General features: G+C 58.6%; 1 protein-coding gene across 1 annotated transcript; it reads left to right on the top strand.

Moving 5' to 3' along the window:
- Nucleotides 1-1514: 1514 nt before the first annotated feature.
- LOC104062483 (cAMP-dependent protein kinase inhibitor alpha-like) lies at nt 1515-15692 on the top strand. The gene is made up of 5 exons (XM_054086648.1): nt 1515-1750; nt 13312-13408; nt 14260-14414; nt 14688-14839; nt 15050-15692. Exons 4-5 carry the CDS (start codon nt 14695-14697, stop codon nt 15130-15132), a joined length of 228 nt encoding a protein of 75 aa, XP_053942623.1. The 5' UTR covers nt 1515-1750; nt 13312-13408; nt 14260-14414; nt 14688-14694; the 3' UTR covers nt 15133-15692.
- The last annotated feature ends 3112 nt before the right edge of the window (nt 15693-18804 follow it).

The raw sequence follows: 18804 nt of genomic DNA, 5'->3' as shown, positions 1-18804 counted from the left end.
ATGTCCTTCTGCCACCAGGACTGTCCTTGTGCTGGGGAGAACGTGGGGCTGTGACGTGACCAGGTGTGCATTTCCCAGCCGGACCCAGGGTCTCCCAGCCCAGCAGGTCTCTCCACCCCTCCAGGCACCACAACCCACAGAGGTGCAGCCACGTTTATTTTTAATTATTTTTTTTCCAAAGCTTTTCAGCCTCACAATTAATTTTGGCCGAAATAAATACATGGGGAGGTGTGTGGGCTGTGGCCAAGCTGTCCCAGCAGGAGAGCAGAGCCCTCCTCGGGGCCATGGGGCTCCTTCTCAAAGGCTGCAACCAGGGACCCTAATTCAGAAGAAATCTGGGGGTTTGGCACATTTTCCAAGCAGCCTCATGGGAGGGAGAAGGGTCCCTGGGGCAGGGGAGTCACAGCCCCCCGAATCTCTCAAAGCAGGAGGGGGACACGGAGGGGACGCAGCCCCAGGCACGCTGACATTCTGCGTGGGGGCAGCGCGGGGGCTTGCGGAGGGGGCAGGACCCTCGTAGCGAGGGGAGACTGTGGGGATGGGGGTCTGGGATCCAGTGGTGCAGGGACGGGATGGGGGTGGGGGTCCAGCGGTGGCGGGAGTCAGCGGGGATGGGGGGTCATGGGGGTGAGGGTCCAGTCCCGGTGGCGGATGGAGGCGATGGGGATGGGGGACCTGGGGTCCAGTGGTGAGGGAGGTGATGGGGATGGGGGGTCCTGTCCTGAGCGACGCGGGGAGGCAGAGGGGATGGGGATCCGGTTCTCCGTGTCTGGGAAAGCAACGGGGATAGAGGATCAATCCCTGGCAGTCCCGGTGGCGGGAGGGGCGATGGAGATGGGGATTCTGGGTCCAGGGGCAGGGGGAGGCAGTGGGGATGCGGGGGGCCAGTGGTGGGGGAGGAGATGGCGATGAGGGTCTGATCCCTGTCGGGGTTGGGGTGTCTGGTGGCAGAGGGAAGTGATGGGGTGTCTGGTCTCTGACAGGGGTGGGGATCCTGGGTCCAGGAGGAGGTGGGGGTCGAGAGTCCCGAGGGGATGGGGGGACGCTATGGGGATGGAGTATCCGCGTCCCGGTGGGGTCCCTGTCTGCGCGGGGGGTGGCGGGGGGGCGGATCGGTGCCGGGGGAGGGCGGGGGGTGGCAGGCGGGCGGGTCCCCCCGTGCGGAGCGGGGCGGGGGGAGCGGCGGAGCGGCCACCCCGGGGGCTGCCGAGCATCCCTCCTCCGCCCGGCTGCGGCCGCACCGCCAGAGGCACCGGGAGCGGCGTCGGTACCGACATCGCGGCACCGGGAGCACCAGCAGCACCGGCACCAGTACCGGGAACACCATTGGCATCAGCACCGACACTGGTACCGGGAGCAGCATCAGCATCAGCACCGGCACCGGGAGCAGCATCAGCACCGACATCGGTACCGGGAACACCATTAGCATCAGCATTGACACTGGGAACAGCATCAGCACCGACACCGGTACCGGGAGCAGCATCAGCATCAGCACCGGGAGCAGCATTGGTACCAACATCAACATCAGCATCAGCACCAGGAGCACCATCGACACTGGCATCGGCACCAACACCAGCACCAACCGTTACACCGGCATCACTGCCAGCAACAACATCAGCACCAACACCGGAGCAGCATCAGCACCGACATCATCAACACCAGTACCAACATCAACCCCGGCAGCAGCACTAACGCGGGCACCGGTGTCAGTGTAGGCATCAACGTTGGCAGTGGCTCCAGCAGAGCCCAGGTGAGCAGCTGACGGGTGGAGGGTGCGGGTGATGTGGTTGCACGGAGGCCCTGGGCCATGGTGGTTGATGCCCTGTGCCTCTGGGTGCTGGGGACTGCGTGCCTGCCGTGGGGACCGAGTGCCCACCCTGGGAAGCAGGTCCCTACCCTGGGCACCACTGGGGGAAGCGCGTCGGAGCAAAGGGAGGGCAGAGAGGCGAGAGACTCAGGAGACAGCGGTGTCCTTGGGAGGCAGGTGGGGTTTGGGGGGATGAAACTTCACAGCAGGCTGTGGTGTTGAGCAAGGCAGCGGAGTGACTCTCAAGGGCTTGGGGGTATCCGTGCCCATCCCACCAGGAGCTGGTGGCTCCGGGGAGGGTCACGGTGAGCGGTGGTCAGGCACCAAGCAAGGCTTGTCCATCTCGGGGTGGGCACTTCAGGTCAGCCCCTGTGGTGGCACCTCTATCCCACCCTGGCACCCACTCCTGCCCCTCATTCCCTGCCTCCCTCTTCCCTGGCAAGTCCTGGGGTCATCACTGACATCTCCACCTTCCACCCTGTCCCACCGTGATCTCAGATGCCCTGAACGACCCCAATTGCCCCAGTTCCAGCCCTCAGCTTCCTAGATGGGAGATTCCCCAGATGATTTTGGGCCCCAGGGAGCTGGGGGGTGGAGGGTGTCCCAGGCAGCAAGAGCCAGCGCAGGGCTGAGCACTGGTCCATGCAGGAATCACGCTCTTCTCGTGCCTCCTCCCAGGTGGCATCCTCTTGGGAGAAAGGGTTTCCCCAGGGACAACCCCTCCTTGCTGCCTTCAGGGCTTTGTTTTGGCAGGTTGCCCCTGCAGATGCTTGGATCGGGTCCCTTTGGTCCCAGAGCTGGCTCCTGTCCCCTGGCTGGGTGTCACAGGGCTGGATGCCCTGTGTTCACCCAAAATACTCGCTGCCTGTGACCTTGAGGCTGTCCACCAAGGGACACCTCAATCTCAAGTCCTGCCTGGACTCCTCCTGGGAGTTCCTCCTCCTCCTTGCCAGGCAGGAGAGAGGGGAGATAGAAAGGAGAGAGGGAGAGGAGGATGGATGGACACAGCCCTGCCACTATCTCCACCCTTTATCTGTTCATCAGCATCTCTTGCCCAAAAAAGCAGGAGTTTTTCAAGGAGGAAAGGTGATGTCAGAGCCAGGATCTCCTCACTCTTCTAAATCGGGGGAGCCACAGCATTGCCAGACTGTCAGGAGGCTGTCCCCAAGCTGTCCCCCTGCCCCAGGGGACCGTGCTGGGCTGGAGCAGGAGAGGTCAGAGGGGTCTAAAATGCATGTCGGTGGTTTTGCCTCTCTAAAAGCGCTGCTGTGCCCTGCCCTGCCCCTGCCAGCCACACTGGGGGCTGCTGGGGTCTTTGGTGGCTCCTCGAGGGCTGTGCCTACCCCAGCCTGGGGACTTTGCCCGGTGTCCCCAAAGGCAGATGACGAGCTGGAGGGCCAAGGGGGAGAGGGAGGAGGTGGCTGGGAGCCAGGGGAGTCAGTCAGACACTGCCCATGGCTCTGGGTGTAGCTACACTCGGGCGAAGCTTCAGGGTTCAGCTCTGGGTTCAGCTGGCAAAGTGCTGGCACCCGTTCCTGACCTGTCCTCTGTGAGGACGTGGCACACGAAGGATGGGGACGAGGGCCCCAGCACTGCTCTGGCCTTGGGTCCTGGGGTGCTCTGTTCTAGTGCCCAGCTCAGCCCAGGGGTGATGGATCCAGCTCTGCTCCCTCAGGGCTGCGGATTCCAAGCTCCCAGGGTGCCTCCATAGATTTCTTGGATTCCGTTCCCTTCCCCACCAGCTCCTCAGGCGCCAGGAGGGTTTCGGTGGGTGGTGTGGAAGGCTCTGAGACAGCCGCTGCCCGGGGGAATCTCAGCGATGCTCCAGGCATCCACGCAGGGGTGGGGGAAAACATCTGGATCGCCTCCACGCAAGGCATCACCACTAGAGACACCCATTGGTGCCTCCCAATGGGGTGCTGCCGGGGGAGCAGGACACTCTGGAATGTTTCCACCTCATTCTTGGATGAGTTGCAGCAGGAAGGAGAAAATCTGCCGGCAGCCAGGCCTCTGGGGGAAGCCCATGCCGGGGGGCTCCCTGGGGAGCCGGAGGCACCAGCTGCGGTGCGGGGCCCGGGAAGCCATCAGCTCCACCGCCCGGAATTCATCATCTGGGTGCCTGCACGGGTCCTGCTGCTTTGGCAAATCCGGGAAGCCTCCTCTGAATCCAGTGCTGCTTCCTCGGAGCACCCTGCTGCCTTCTTCACCAAACCCAGCTGCACCATGGTCCTCTCCCGGTGTGGACCCGCGTTTAGGACCTTGTTTAGAGTGGAGAAAAGGAGGCTGAGGGGAGACCTCATCACTGTCTACAACGCCCTAAAAGGAGGTTGTAGCGAGGTGGGTGCTGGGCTCTTCTCCCCAGTGAGAGGTGGTAGGACAAGAGGGAATGGCCTCAAGTTGCACCAGGGCAGGTTCAGATTGGACATTCAGGAAAAATTTCTTCATGGAAAGGGCTCTCAGGCACTGGCAGAGGCTGCGTGGGGAGGTGGTGGAGTCCCCATCCCTAGAGGGGTGTAAAAGACAGGCAGACAAGGTGCTCAGGGATATGGTTTAGTAGTGGACAGGTACGGTTGGGCTTGATGATCTCAAAGGTCTTTTTCCAACCAAACAATTCTATGATTCTGAGAGAAGAGGCTCCTGTGGTGCACGGCCACACCCGGGTCCATCCGCTTGCATTTAATAAATGCCTGGTGCCTCTTGTAGCGCAGACCATGCGCTCATGGTATTGCACAGCCCAACACGAGCTTGGTGGCACCTGGCTGGCACCCTGTGTCCCCACAGATGTCCCAGCCCTTGTCCCAAGCAGCCCACAGGCCATGTTGCAGCATCCCTGGAGATGTTCCCAGCCAGGTTGGATGGGCCTTGGGCAGCCTGAGCCAGTGGGAGGTGTCCCTGCCCAAGGCAGGGGGTTGGAACTAGATGATCTTTGAGGTCCCTTCCAACCCAAACTATTCTATGATTTTATTATTCTATGATTCTATGATCCCTGTGGCTCCTTGGTTTCCCCTGGCACAAATCCCTGGCCACAGTGCTCACCCACACGTTCCGCATGCACAGCCAGGAGAAACAAGGACATTCCCTTCCCGTCACCTCTGATGAGGTCTGCCAGCTCACACCCAGGATGCTCAGGCTGGAGCAGCTGACAAAAAGCCATTTGGGGAGGAAAGAGCCTCAAACTGCTAACGAATGAAACCAATTTAGATGTGGGTGACACATTTATTATGCAAAATTATAGTTCGTGCCATTGTCGGAGCAGCAACTAAAGGTTACGGTGGGAGATCTATTACCCAGGGCTCAATCATGGTAATTACCTCCCATTAGAACAGCAGCTCCGCAACAGAGATGTGTGGTAGGGGAAGCTCCTCTTTCCCTCCTTTGGCTGCGGGAACAAGCTCTGGTTTACTCACAGTACCAGGTCCCTCACCATGGCTGAGTGGTGGGTTCCTATTATCCCTGTGGGTGTTTCCACCATTCCTGTGTGAGAGGGGCTGTTCCATTTCCCCTCTTGGGCTCGAACAGGACCTGAATGCAGCCAATGGGACTGAGAGGAGACCCACAGAGTGAGGAGTGGTGGGGAAATGGGCTCAGCCTTCCTGCCCACCATCCTTGTGGTGTCCCAGCGGGCACTCAAACTCTCCAGGGGAAATTCTTTTTCTCCTCCCACCATACTGGCAATTAAAGGTAATTAACTGATAAGAATGTAGGCAGGGATTCTCGAAAGCTTTGGAAGAGGTCACAGCCCACAGACTGGTGAATACCTGGCTGGCCTGGGAGCAGCTGGAGCAACCTCTGTCCCTCCTGGGATACAGTGGGATCCCTCCTTGCATCTCTCCCTGGGATGTGATGGGATCTCTCCTTACATCCCTCCTTGGGATGCATTGGGGTCCCTCCCTGGGATACCTCCATTGCTCCCTGGGATGCAGGACAGCATCTCCCATCCAGCCCAGGGAGGTGCTGTTTAATGGGAGACCCCAATCTGCACCCAAACTGATGTCGAGGTGAAGGTCTCACTCGCTACTGTGCTCGTTCTGGATGCATCCGAGCTGGGTCATATAGCTGTCACCTCCCCACTGTCACTGGGAAGCCAGGAGCTTCTATTGTGGATAGCCCTAAGGATTTGCTGTGTTCCCACAGTAAATAGCCATGAGCAGAGTATTACTGGAGATTTTGGGGGTTCTTTTCAGTTTCCCGTTGCCAGTGGGGCTGGTGGGGCTGGTGGGGCTGAAGCACAGGGATGGCATCGCTCCCGCTCCAGTGCTTTGCCCAGTGCATCAGACCCCGTCGAGGGAGCTGCTGGCTCCTTCTTCGGGGTTGCCGGATTGCAAAGGGGCTCTATCCCTGCCCGCAGGAGCTTTCCCCAAGTCCCCCCTGCACCCTTGCACAGGGACCTCGCACCTCCCGGCTGCTGCAGAACAGGCGCCCTGCTCTGTATGACGGTAACAAACAGAGGTGCTTGTGTGAAGCAAAGCAAAAATTCTCCTCTCTGAATTTCCAGGGGAGAATTGGGAACCCAGGGGAGATCAGGCAGGATGGGAGGCAGGGATGTGCACTGGGCTGGGAGCCTCAGGCTGCGGAAGGATGGAGAAGATGGCCCGGGATGTGGTTATTCCCTCTCCAGGTGAGCGAGATCCAATGCATGCCCTGTGGCTGATGCAGCTGAGGTTATTATCCAGCCCCGTCTCCCTTGCTGGGGGAGTTGGGGAGCTTTTGGGTGCAGAGTAAGTCCAGGAATGCTGCACAGTTAGCCCACATCCTCAGGCCCCTGAGCTATAAGTGCTTTGCTCTTTAAGAAGAACAACTCAGGCTTGTCCAGGAATGAAGAAATTAGAATCATAGAATGGTCTGTGTTGGAAAAGATCTCAAAGCCCATCCAGTTCCAACCCTCTGCCATGGGCAGGGACACCTCCCACTGGATCAGGCTGCTCAGCTAGTGGGATGGAAATGGAAATTAGGATGGTCCAGAGGCCGTCACGAATTCAGATCTCCCTGATGCTTTCATCATCTGCCTGTGATGCCCCATGCGCTGTTTCTCAATTTTCTTGATGTACGAACTTGCAGGAGATGCTGTGTTCAGTGGGGCTGTGTTGGGATCAAACTGCAGATCCAGAGTGCTTTTTCCTGCCCCAACCCAGGTCTGTGGAATCAAAAGGGAATTTTCTCTGGGGTTGCTACCCTTTGGGGGAGCCAAGCCGTGATGTGGGGCATGGTGGTGATCACCTGCAGGTCTGGAGGCACCCAGGTCTGGGCTGGCAGCGCTTGGGTTTGCCCTGCAGACGCTCAGGCAAGCTTTGGGTTGGGATGCCAGTGAGCGCATGAGCTGGTTTCACGCTTACCCTCGAGCAAGACTTGCTCTGATTTGTGTTTGCAGGACTATAAACCAAAGTGACAGTTTATACAAATAGCCTGAAATCCTGTCTGGAGACACTCAGGTTGGATTTTAGGTTTTTTGCCTGGCTTTTCTGAGGGTATTAAACAGAACAGAACTCTGCCGACATCCCTGCGTGCAGTGAGACCAGGATTGATAGAGCAATAATGCATCCATCCTTTCTCCCAGCAACTCCACCCTAGGGATGCCAGCAACGCCTCTTGTGCTCATCTCCCTGTTGGCACCCAGGAATTTTGGTGAACGAAGATTATCAGTCTCCCATTTTGGAGTCCTTCATTCTCACTCTGCTTTGAACAGAAATTTAGGTACCAATGCCCAACAAGCCTGGACGAGCCTCTCTGCAGAGCCGGCAAAAGGAAGGCTTTGTGTTCAGTTTGAGCTGGTTTGAGCTAGGACACGACTCAGGTTTGAGCATGAAAAGGAATTTCTAAGTCCAACAGCTGGAGGAAGCATCCTAAAAAAATATGTCAGCCCTAAAGCAGGCAAAAAGGAAGCAGGAAGGGATAAAGGAAGGTGAAGGATGATCCTTAAAAGCATCCTTGTAAGGCAGGGAGTGGTTTGGGTGGAATAATTGAGGATTGGGGTGTGAGCAGGGATGGGATTAAGCCTTGACCTGGTCCTACCCGCCTGTGGGGCAGTGATGGGGAGCAGGGAGTGAGCAAGGGAAAGGGGGAAGAGAGATGCAAGGATGAGAGGGATGTCAGGATGGTGGAGAGAAGGAAGAGACATTTCAACGTGCTCCAGACCGGTGGAAGAGGCAATCCAAGCTCAAGCTGGAACCATGGAGGAAAGGGAAAGCAGGTCAGGATGCGAGGATGGGCGTGCGAGAGCAAGAGCAGGGAGGAAGGTCAAAGCGCAAAGCAGGACACAACGGGAAAGGGCTTATGGAGTAACCAGAATTACCGCTGTAAGTGCATTAGCCTAATGAGGAAGACGCGGTGTGGGAGGTGGTGGAAGCCCACGTGTGGGATGCCTTTTGGGCAATGGTATTTGCTGGAAAGTGCATCGCGTGGAGGAGTCAACCCCATGGGTAATGGGTTGTGCTGGACCACCTCGGGCTCAGCCAGAGACTTGGGGAGCTGCCAGTGTCACCTGCTCCCTAAAAACCTGCTGCAACAATTCCTCAAAGCTTTGGGAAGGAACTGAGGCCACGCAGGAAGGAAGAGCCAGGGAAAAAACAGGGACAAAAAATAGTGTGAGGCTTCGGGGATGCTCTGAACATCCAAGTTTCCTTGGATCCCTGCACCACTATGCTTTAGACTGAGACAGCATCACTCCAAAGGTGCCAGGCAGGATCCGAGCTGGCCCAGGCACCTTCCCATTTAGGGACAAAATGCCAATGGGAGAGGTTTTGCTGCCAAGGGCAGGCAGCAAGGTGCCAGCTTCTCCCTGCAGGCAGGCACTGGCAGCCGCATCCCACCCCACCCGCTTCCAGGAGGGATCATTGTCTCAAGGCACTTGGGTTGAGACTTCCTTGAACTCTGAGCTTGAAGTAAGGCCAGTTCTCTGAGTTGTCCTGCATCTCCACGTTAAATATTCCCGCACCAGCTGACATCCCTAGGGCCTTTTCCCTTCTCGTTTTATCCCTCTGCCCTGGAGGCAATGAGTTTGGGACAATATTTATCGTCATGCTTCCCTCTCGCCTCTCTCCTGGGTGCTGTTTGGGGCTGCTGACAGCTGATGAAGCCCTTTTCCACATGGCAGCGGGTGTCTGCTCAGCATCTCCTGGGCTCTGACAGAGCTGCCGTTACCTCAGGCACGAACACTGCTGCCTGCACTCATCCCTCGAGATGAAACCATCGGGACCAAACCTGCTGCCTCCATGGGAAATCTCTCAGCTCTCCAGATCTTATCCTCTGTTTAATTATTGCCATCTGCTGTTCCAGGCTCCAGGGGCTGCTCAGTCTGTCTGGTGGCTGTCGGTCCCTGGTTAGCTCAGCCCTGTTGGATTTTCCTCCCATGTGGACTCATCATTGATTTTCCTGGGTGATGCTCTCATCCCTTTCTGATCCAGAGCAGCTCTTTCCTTCCTGGCATGCAACGCTCATTTAATTCAATGTTATGGTTATGCCTGGGTAAATCCTTCCCATTTTCCACCCTGTTCATCATCTCTTAATAACACTGACATTGTGAGGTTGCCAGTGGATTTTCCAAGGGCTCATGCTGGGGTGCAGCATTTCCAGCCTGTCGTTGTCAGTCCCCATAACAGATAGAATTAAAAGAGTGTGAACAAACCCCCTTATAAGGGATGCCAAGAACGTTAAGTGGCCTAGACCCACACTTCCAGATGAGCCAGTGACCTATCAGCTACTCTGAAGGTGAAAAAGCAAAACCTTACAGCTAAATGAACCCTTAATCAAACTTTGCATTGGATATCAGGGAGAATTTCTTTATGGAAAGAGGGGTGAAGCCCTGGCAGAGGCTGCCCAGGGCAGTGGGGGAGTCTCCATCCCTGGAGGGGTTCAAAAGCGTGCAGACGTAGCACTTAGGGACGTGGTTTATCAGGCACAGTGGGTTAGGCTGATGGTTGGACTGGATGAGGTTAGAGGTCTTTTCCAACCTTAACAGTTCCGTGACATCCCTGCCTCGATCGCAGTGGAGGATTCAAGGATGTGCTGCCCATGGAGGTCTCTGACCCTCGGTCTCTTCAGCTGCTCTGTCCCTGGCATGGTTTCACACCTTTTGCTGTCTGCTCAGCATCTTCCTTCCTTCCTTCCTTCCTTCCTTCCTTCCTTCCTTCCTTCCTTCCTTCCTTCCTTCCTTCCTTCCTTCCTTCCTTCCTTCCTTCCTTCCTTCTTTCCTTCCTTCCTCACAGGCTTTTATGTCCAGGCAAATGTCGTTAGGACAAACCTAATGATGCCACATTGAAGGGGAGACCTCCACCACCAAAGCCTGCTGCCCATTCTGCCCAAACCCTGGTGGGACGGGACCGAGCTCCTCCTAACACCCTTGGTTGATTTCCTCCCAATGATGGTGAGGTCTACGCCTCGCTCGGTGCGGTCAGAGCCTGTCCCTGCCTGTCACCCACCTGTCCCCGGTGTCCGCCTGGAGGGGGTAGGGAAAGGGACGGCTCTTTCCAAGGCATCTCAGTCTCCTGGCTGGATCCATCCTGCAAGCTCCCCTGGCACAAGGCTGGGAGAGAAGGGTGATAAGGAAGAGGATGTGGTCTGCTCCTCACCTAAACCACTCTCCCTCCCAGGGCTGATGCTCGGGGTCGCAGCAGAGGAGTCCAGCTGTAGCATCTCCTTCTCAAGCCATGGATTTGGGCTTTTTGAGGCTTGAATGAGGAGGTTTAGAGCACAGAAGAGGTGAGTAAGGAACAGCGGCTGGGGCAGGAGCCCTTCCTCCCACAGCCTGCACGTGCAGGAGCTCTCTGGTCTGCTCCAGTCCTGGGATTTGTACCCAAATCAAAGGCAAACAGTGGGATAGTGCCCAGAACAGGGCTTAGGAGGTGTTTCCTGCAGCAGATCATCCTGCAAGGAGCTTGGATGCTGAAGACAAGATCTAATCCTGCACAAGCTGGTCTGGCAGCCTGGACTCTGGGCACGGGGTGGGGATCTGCAGCAGCGTGTGGTGGGGAGAGGCACACACGCTGACCGCAATGGGAGGGCAAAGCCTCACTTCTTTCCTCTTTTATCTGATGATCACTTTGCGTCTCGTTCACTGGCCTTCAGCCAGACCATCTCCTTCCCCTCTTGTGGTTTAATAGGTCATCGCCACAGTCAAATTAAACTGAGCATCCAGCCCAAACCAAGCAGCTCAGCGAGTGGCACAAAAGCATTCAGGGTCAGCAGCACCACAGGGACCTGGGAGCTCTCCTGTTGGAAGGATGCAGTGTTGTGTGGAGATAGCTGAGGTTTGAGGACGTCCCACAATGGATATGGCCTTGCAGGATGTTTTGGGGTCTCCCAGTGGCCTCTGTGCAGGAGACAGGTTTGCTGCAGTGGCTCTACCTCAATTCCCAAGGGATTTGATAAAGGGGACATGACATATCCCAGTGCCGTGTCCTCCCTCCACCTCTTCCCAGTCTCTTCCACCGCAGCCCCTCCACAGGAGGGATTAAGGTTTATTTCTGCCCTATCCTCCTGTATCCCATTAGGAGCATTAAAGCAGGAGCCAGCAGCCCCAAGGACCTTCCATGTGACTCCAGGAGCTTTTTTAAGTTGTGAGCACGTCAAACCTCCTGGAGACAGTCCCTGATAAGAGAGGGACATTGCTGCTCACTGGGCGGAGGTACAAGGTTTATGCAACGTTGGTTGCCCAGCGCTGGGTTGGATTTGCTGCCTGTTGGACTGGGAGGATGTGGCAGCGCTCAGCACAGGGCAGGCATTGGCGCCTTGGACCTTGCTTCCAGGGGAGCCCAGGGATGCAGGAGTGAAGGCAGCCTTATGGTCTCCCCATGACAGCAATTCTGCATCCCAGAAGTGCTCAGGATTCCCCCCACCCCATTGCAACCCCTCAGAGATTTCAGCCCCACCAGGGTCACAGTAGCTTTTCCATTCGTGCCACCAATGAAGTCCTGATATCTCTGTGTGGCTTTTTGGTGCGCTGGGTGAAAGTACAGGGTGTAACCCCTGCCCATGCCCGGACACCCCATCTCCAGCATCTCTGGAGATGTTGAACCGCAGGAAGAAGATGCACAGGATCCAGCCTGGTCATGAAGGCTTTTTCTTGCCTGGTGCTTCAGAGCTTGAGCCAGCAGGAGATGCCGGGGCTGCCAGGAAGGTTTTGATCCAGCCCTGCAGGGCTCTGTCTCGCTGGGATGTGCAAAGAGAGGCCCTGTGTGTGTGTGCGTGCGTGCACAGCATGTGAGCGCACGTGTACGTTCATGTGTGCACGCACATGCACATGCATGTGTTCATCTGTGTGCACATGTGGTTGCATGTGTGTGGACATGAGTGTGTGCTCGTGCATGCTCACACCACGATGCACGCCAGGCGTGAGAGTCTCGGCTCGTCCAAGCCCCTAACGGTTGCCAGGGTGACACGACGGGTGCTGCGGTGCCACCACGGATCCTCCACACTGCCCCGGTGAGCCTGGGCTGCTGCAGAGCCCCTGGCGCAAGAGAAGGGCTGTGACCTCCAACGGGTTCTGTGTGATGAGAAACTCGGTGCCCAGGAGGTGACACCGCTGCAGCACACGTGTGTTTGCGTGCATGCAGGGCTTGTGACACGCACACACATGTGCCAGAGGCTGCCACGCGTGCACATACACGTGTGCACACATGCATACGGGTGCCAGGGGACGCCGGACAATCACACATGTGTGCTACAATGCAGGACACACGTGCCAAGGGATGCCTAACATGAACATGTATGTGCCATGGGACACGATGCTTGCATGCGTGTACCCGGGGGCACCATGCAGGCACAGGCGGGGGCTCAGCTCCAGCTGCACGTGCACTCACACACAACTGCCCGTCCTGAGGTGATGCACGCAGATAGGCTGGGGGTGTTCAGCCTGGAAAACAGAAGGCTCCAGGGAGACCTTAGAGCTGCTTCCAGTCCTGAAAGGGGCTCCAGGAAAGCTGGGGAGGGGCTCTTGATCAGGGGGTGCAGGGATAGGACGAGGGGAATGGTTTTCAGCTGAAAGAGGGGAGATTGAGATGAGATCTTGGGTAGAAATGTTTTGCTGCGAGGGTGGGGAGGCCCTGGCCCAGGTTGCCCAGAGCAGTGGTGGCTGCCCCATCCCTGGAGGGGTTCCAGGCCAGGTTGGATGGAGCTTGGAGCCCCTGATCCAGTGGGAGGTGTCCCTGCCCATGGCAGGGGGTGGAAATGGATGGGATTTGAGGTCCCTTTCAACTCAACCCACTCCGTGATTGTAGGAAACATGCACACACGTGTGCTGATGCACACGCGCATGCGCAGCCCTTGAGTGCCGTGGATGGTGCACAGGTGCACACACACCCACACAGGGCGCATCACGAATCAGCTGTGTCTCTGCGTCACACAGCCACAGCTCACCACTCCACGGACCCTGCCCTCATCACACACCTGAACGTCACCCTGTGCCTCAGTTTCCCCAGCTGGAAAAGTCCCTGATCCTGCCCTGTGTGGGCCAATCGGCCCATGACTACTCACCTCCTGGTTAATCATTGATTTCTCCTCCTCGCACACAGCCAGGATCACTTGTCCCACTTGGCACGGAGTCTGCGCCCAAGGACTCGGGGACCTTGGCTTGTCCTCTGCTGGATACCAGTTCCCAGGAGGACGCTGGTGAGTTCAACCGCCCCACGCAGCAGAACAAGCTCCCACTGACACCACCTTGGGGACACCAGTCCCAGCATCACTGCCAGTGTCTGGCCTGGAGGGGCCAAGGCTGCTTAGTGATGGCTTGGGGGTCCCTGCACCCCATGAGGGGCCTGGGGAGGGTGGAGGTCACCCATGTCCCTACAAGCTCCTGTGCCACCCCTACTTGCAGCTTCGAAACCCGTCTGCAAAAGCTGAGCAAACATCCTGGTGAGGTCCCGGCAGTGGCGTGCACAGGGCCAGCTCCACGCTTGTGGGATCTGCACGGTGCCAGGGGGCACCCAGGAGAGCCTCCACCTGCCCAGGGGACCCCAGCATTGCCACCACTTGCTGAGGGGACCCCAGCATCGCTGTCACCTGCCCAGGGGACCCCAGTGTCACCATCACCTGCCCAGGGGACCCCAGCATCACCACCATCTGCTCAGGCGACCCCAGCATCACCATCACCTGCCCGGGCTCAGCAAGAGCGACCCTCTGAGCGGCACAGTGGGGTCCCCAGATTGAGGACACCACACCCTGGTCCCCAGCAGCCCTCTGAGCCTCCCTTGCTGCCCAACCTGCCCCCTGCCTGTCACTTCCACTGCCCCATTGCTGCTCTCCATCCATATCTCGCTGCCGTTTTCCTCCTGCCTTGCTCACCAAGGGTGAGGGGTCTCTGCACACCAGCCCAGCTCAGCGCAGCCACCCAGGGAGGAGGGTGCTGGGTGCTGTGGGTGCCCTGCATGGGGTCACAGCCTCTTGGCTTGCCCCTCACTCCCTCTGTTACCCCTTCTTAGCCCCAGCCCCGTTGCTGACCCCCTACTCTTCCTCCCACCCAGGTCAGAGCTGGAGGGGACTCAGCCCGAAGCCCCATCTCCCGTGAGGTCCCTCACTGACTGGGAGACATCAGGAGGGGGAACCACCAGTCTGGGAAGCGAAGCAGGACCCTGGGCACAGGGGAGACGCAGTGCCAGGCCAGGCTGGAGGGTGCCAGGTAAGGCTTACGGGGGTGCCGGGTGGGACCCCTGAGGACCCCCCCCCCTTCCTCCGTGAGGCTGTGACCAGGGCAGATCACAGCACCCAAAGGTGCCAAGCCTGGGGATGGGGAGTCTTGTGGGCAGGGTGGCCCCTGCCTTTGCTCCTGGAGAGCCTGAAGGCAGAGGATGCTCCCTGCCCTGGACCAGAGCATCCTGCCTGGACCACAGATGGGGCCTCTTTGCTCTCCATGCTCAGAGGGGCTGATGGGGATGGGATTATGTCTCTCCAGGGTTAGCATGACCGAGGTGGAACCCGTGCTGGACTTTGCATCCTCGGGGAGAACAGGTCGGCGTAATGCCCTGCCTGACATCCTGGGCTCTCCAGCTGGCGTCAGCCCCTCTGACCTGCCCCTCAAGCTGGCTGAGATGTCCCTGAATGCAGGTATGTCATGGGGAATCATAGAATCATAGAATCATTTGGCTGGAAAAGATGTTTGAGATCATCGAGTCCAACCATTGACCCAGCTCTGCTAAGCTCACCACTCAACTCCCCTATTCCTGTAATCAGATTCTTTGAAGATTCATTTCTGAAACTCACTTAGAATCATAGAATTAATAACCGTGGTTGCTCACCCTCGGTCTCTCCTCGCAGGCAGCGCGCAGGAGATGCAGTCGCCCTCGGCGGAGGTGCCCCCTCCGCAGCCCCCCAGCCCCGAGCTGAAGGACACATCCTAACCCCACTCCCTGGGGGGACCTTGCTGACCAGCGGAGGAAAGAAGAGGCTGTGGAGCATCAACCCAGCTTTCCTGGCACGGCTGGAGTCCGCTGGGTTTTCCTCGGTGCTATCGCAGCGAGACCATCGGGCGTCATCGTCCCCGTCGTGGGGGAGCATCGCGTGGTGGGGACCTGCCGTGACCAAGGGGTGATTCCCACCCACACCCTGGCGGAGCACCCGGGGAGGGGGGATTTTTTGCCTCCCAGTGGGAGGAATATTATTCTTCGGGGGCATTTGGCAGCACCGAGTGCAGGGGCTTCGCCGGGGGGGGCTTTATCCTGGTGGCAGGAGCAGCCCACAGGTGTTTCTGGCTGAGTGTGGTGTTCACTGTGATGTTTTGGGTACCACCTCCGTCTCCTGGCCTTTTTTTCCTGGGTGTTGCAGAAGAAGAAGAATAAGGTGGGAGCGGAAGCACCCCAAATCCCAACAGCACCCCAAGCCCTTAGCAAAGTCAACCCCTGGCAGCCAGCACCTTGCTGAGGGGACCCAGCAGGGACAGGAGCACCCCAGGGTGGTCCTTGCCCCAGGGGTGAGGGGTCCCAGCTCCTGGGGACAGAAGGATGCTGCTCATTCTGGAAGGGGTGAGCAGGAAGATGTTGTTTTGGACATCCCATGCCATGGTGCCAGGGCCACCCATGGGTCCCCATGCCTGATCTCCTCCCGCAGCCCTTGGCATCCCCCCAGTGTCCCTGGGGAAGGCTCAGAGAGAGGAAAAATAGCAGCAAACGGGGCCAGCCGGGTCCTGCAGAGCTTTGGGGATGCACGTGAAATGGAGTCAGGCTTCGTCCGTGCTCCTCAAAACCTCTTCTCCTGCTGGTGGGTGGGGTGGAAACCCTGTCTGGGCACCGAGGGGCTGGCAGGTGGTGAAAGGCCGGGAAGGGCTTGGGCTGCCCGGGTCCTGCCCAGGCCAGGAGCTCTTTTCCCAGGCTGGGGTTTGCTGGCTGGAGGCTGGAGCCGCGCAGAGTGGTTGCACGTTGTGCTAGACCCACCTCCACCACAGATGGTCACCCATAGCTGTCGCTGTGGGACCAGCAAACAAATCCCAAAGCCCGGGTCCACTCTGGACACCTCCGAGGTGGTGACCTGATCTCTCTGGGAGAGCTTTGTGGGGCCACACGCAGGGCCACAATGTCCAGCAACACCCATGGCCACAACCCCAGGGTCATCCTCAAGCCCGAGCAAGGACGCTGGCTGCCCATCCCTTGGTGTGGAGACCATCTCCAGACAGGACACAGCATCATGTGTGCGTGAGGACCCGTGTGCGTGGGTGCCTCTGAACCCCCTGTGCACCTGCGGGGACAGCGTGCGTGTGCACATGGGTGGGTGTCCGTGCGCAGGGATGCTCCTGCGGGTGGGTGTCCACATGCATGTGTGTCCATCTTCATGTGTGTTCATGTTCATGGCTGGCTGTGTGCACGACTGCTCGTGTGAGCGGGCACCCATGGGCGTGTTGGGCCTCTGTGAGCATGGGTGTCCATGCACGGGAGCTTCTGTAGGTGGGATGAGGTGTGGGGTGTTCAAGCGTGTTCGTGGGTGTCCGTGTGCATGAGCAGCCATGCACATGCATGTTCACGTGTGTGGGTGTCTGTGCGCACCAGCGCTCATGTGCATGGGCGCTCATGTGCACACTCATGTGTACATGCATGGTGGGTGGCTGGGAGCGAGGGTGTCCATGTGTGCAGGTGCTGCTGTGGGTGGGTGTCCACGTGCACATGTGTCTGTGTTCATGTGTGTCCATGTTCACGTGTGTTCACATTCATGGGTTTCTCCACGCATGGGTGCTCACGTCAATCGACACACATGTGCGTGTTGGGCCTCTGAGAGCACAGGTGTCTACATGCATGGGACCTTCTGTAGGTCGGTGTTCATGTGGGTGGTGGGTGTCCATAGGCAGGAGCAGCCACGGGCACGCATGTTCATGTGTGTGGATGCTTATGTGCGCTTCCGCTTGTGTGCCCGGGCACCCCTGTGCCAGGGTGACTGTGGGCATGGGTGCTCCTGGGACTGGGTGTCCTATGCTCCTGTGTGTGAATGTCCGTGCGTAGTGGTGTCCATGCATATGGCTGTTCCTGTAGGTGGGTGTCCATGCGTGGTAGTGTCCATGCGTATGGGTGCTCCTGAAGGTGGGTGTCCATGTGTATGGGTGCTCCTGTGGGTGGGTGTCCATGCGTGGTGGCATCCATGTGTATGGCTGCTCCTTTGTGTGGATGTCCATGCGTGGTGGCATCCATGTGTATGGCTGCTCCTGTGTGTGGGTGTCTATGCGTGGTGATGTCCATGTGTATGGGTGCTCTTGTAGGCAGATGTCTATGCGTGGTGGCATCCATGTGTATGGCTGCTCCTGTGCGTGGATGTCCACGTGCATGGGTTCTCCTGTGTGTGGGTGTCCATGTGTGGTGGTGTCCATGTGTATGGGTGCTCTTGTAGGTAGGTGTCCATGCATGGTGGCATCCATGTGTATGGCTGCTCCTGTAGGTGGGTGTCCATGTGCATGGTTTCTCCTGTGTGGGGGTGTCCATGTGTGGGGGGTGTCTGGGGAGAAGGACGTTTGTGCAAGGGGGGTTGTTGTGAGTGAGGGTCCGTGTGTGTTGGTGTCCATGTGTATGGGTGCTCCAGCGGGTGGGGGCTCATGTAGGGGGTGTTCATGTGTGTGGTTGTCCATGTGCACAAGCAGCTGCACATGTGAACGTCCACATCTCATGGTTCCGTGTCTCGGGGGTGGCCGGGAGCACATGGGGTGACCAGAGCCATGCAGATGTGGGACACCAACCCCTTCATGGGTCGGGGGACAGCCCCTGCCCTCTTCTTCCCCTTCAGGGCCATGGGGGTGCTGGTGACCACACGGGTGTCCCGGGGGCAGGGGGACATTCCACCCCCAGGGTCCGGTGCTTGAGCCCCCCAGGGCCGGGGTGAGGGGGTCGCGTGAGGGGGCAGTGCCGGAGGCTGGAGGCTGAACACGAGCTCCGAGTTATTTTTGGGCACCTACGATGAGACCTTGGGGCCAGGGAGAGGGAGAAAGTGTCCCAGCGTCCCTGGTGGCTTCGACCCCGATGTCCCCAGGATGGGGGCACGTGTGGTGGTCACGGGGCCAGGGGACGGCGACCCCCCAGGTGGGACCCTCTGGGTGGGGTGGGAAGGAGCACGTCCCCATGGGGGGTCAGAGGACGCCGAAGCCCGCAGCCACAGGTGACCCCAACACCCTGGGACAGGACTGGAGGGACGCGCTGGCCCTGATCCTGCTGCCACCAGAGCGTGGGCGGAGGGAGGCATCGGGGGACACGCTGTGGGTCACACGGCCCCACGGCCGTCCTTGCCGTCCCCCTGGCAGCATTGCTGGGCACATGGACACACACACGGGGCAGGGACACGGTCACATGTGTCCCCACACTCCCCTGGATCCCTGACCCCTCACTCTCGTGCTTAATGCTCCTCCTGCCTCAGTTTCCCCAGCTCAACCTCCCTGTCCCCGGGGCGGGACACTGCCATTGCCAGTGTCCTCATCTCCTAACTGTGCCCCACCACTCTCAAACCATGGGCAGCATCTGTCCACCCCCCGGGGCTGACACGGTGGGCACAGAGCTGTGTCCCCAGCTCTGTTCTGCCTCAGTTTCCCCAGCTCAACCTCCCAGTCC

Source organism: Cuculus canorus, chromosome 22, assembly GCF_017976375.1.
Source record: "Cuculus canorus isolate bCucCan1 chromosome 22, bCucCan1.pri, whole genome shotgun sequence".
Taxonomy (NCBI): Eukaryota; Metazoa; Chordata; class Aves; order Cuculiformes; family Cuculidae; genus Cuculus; species Cuculus canorus.
The sequence above is the reverse complement of the archived record's forward strand: the minus strand, read 5'-3'. Positions and strand labels throughout refer to the sequence as shown.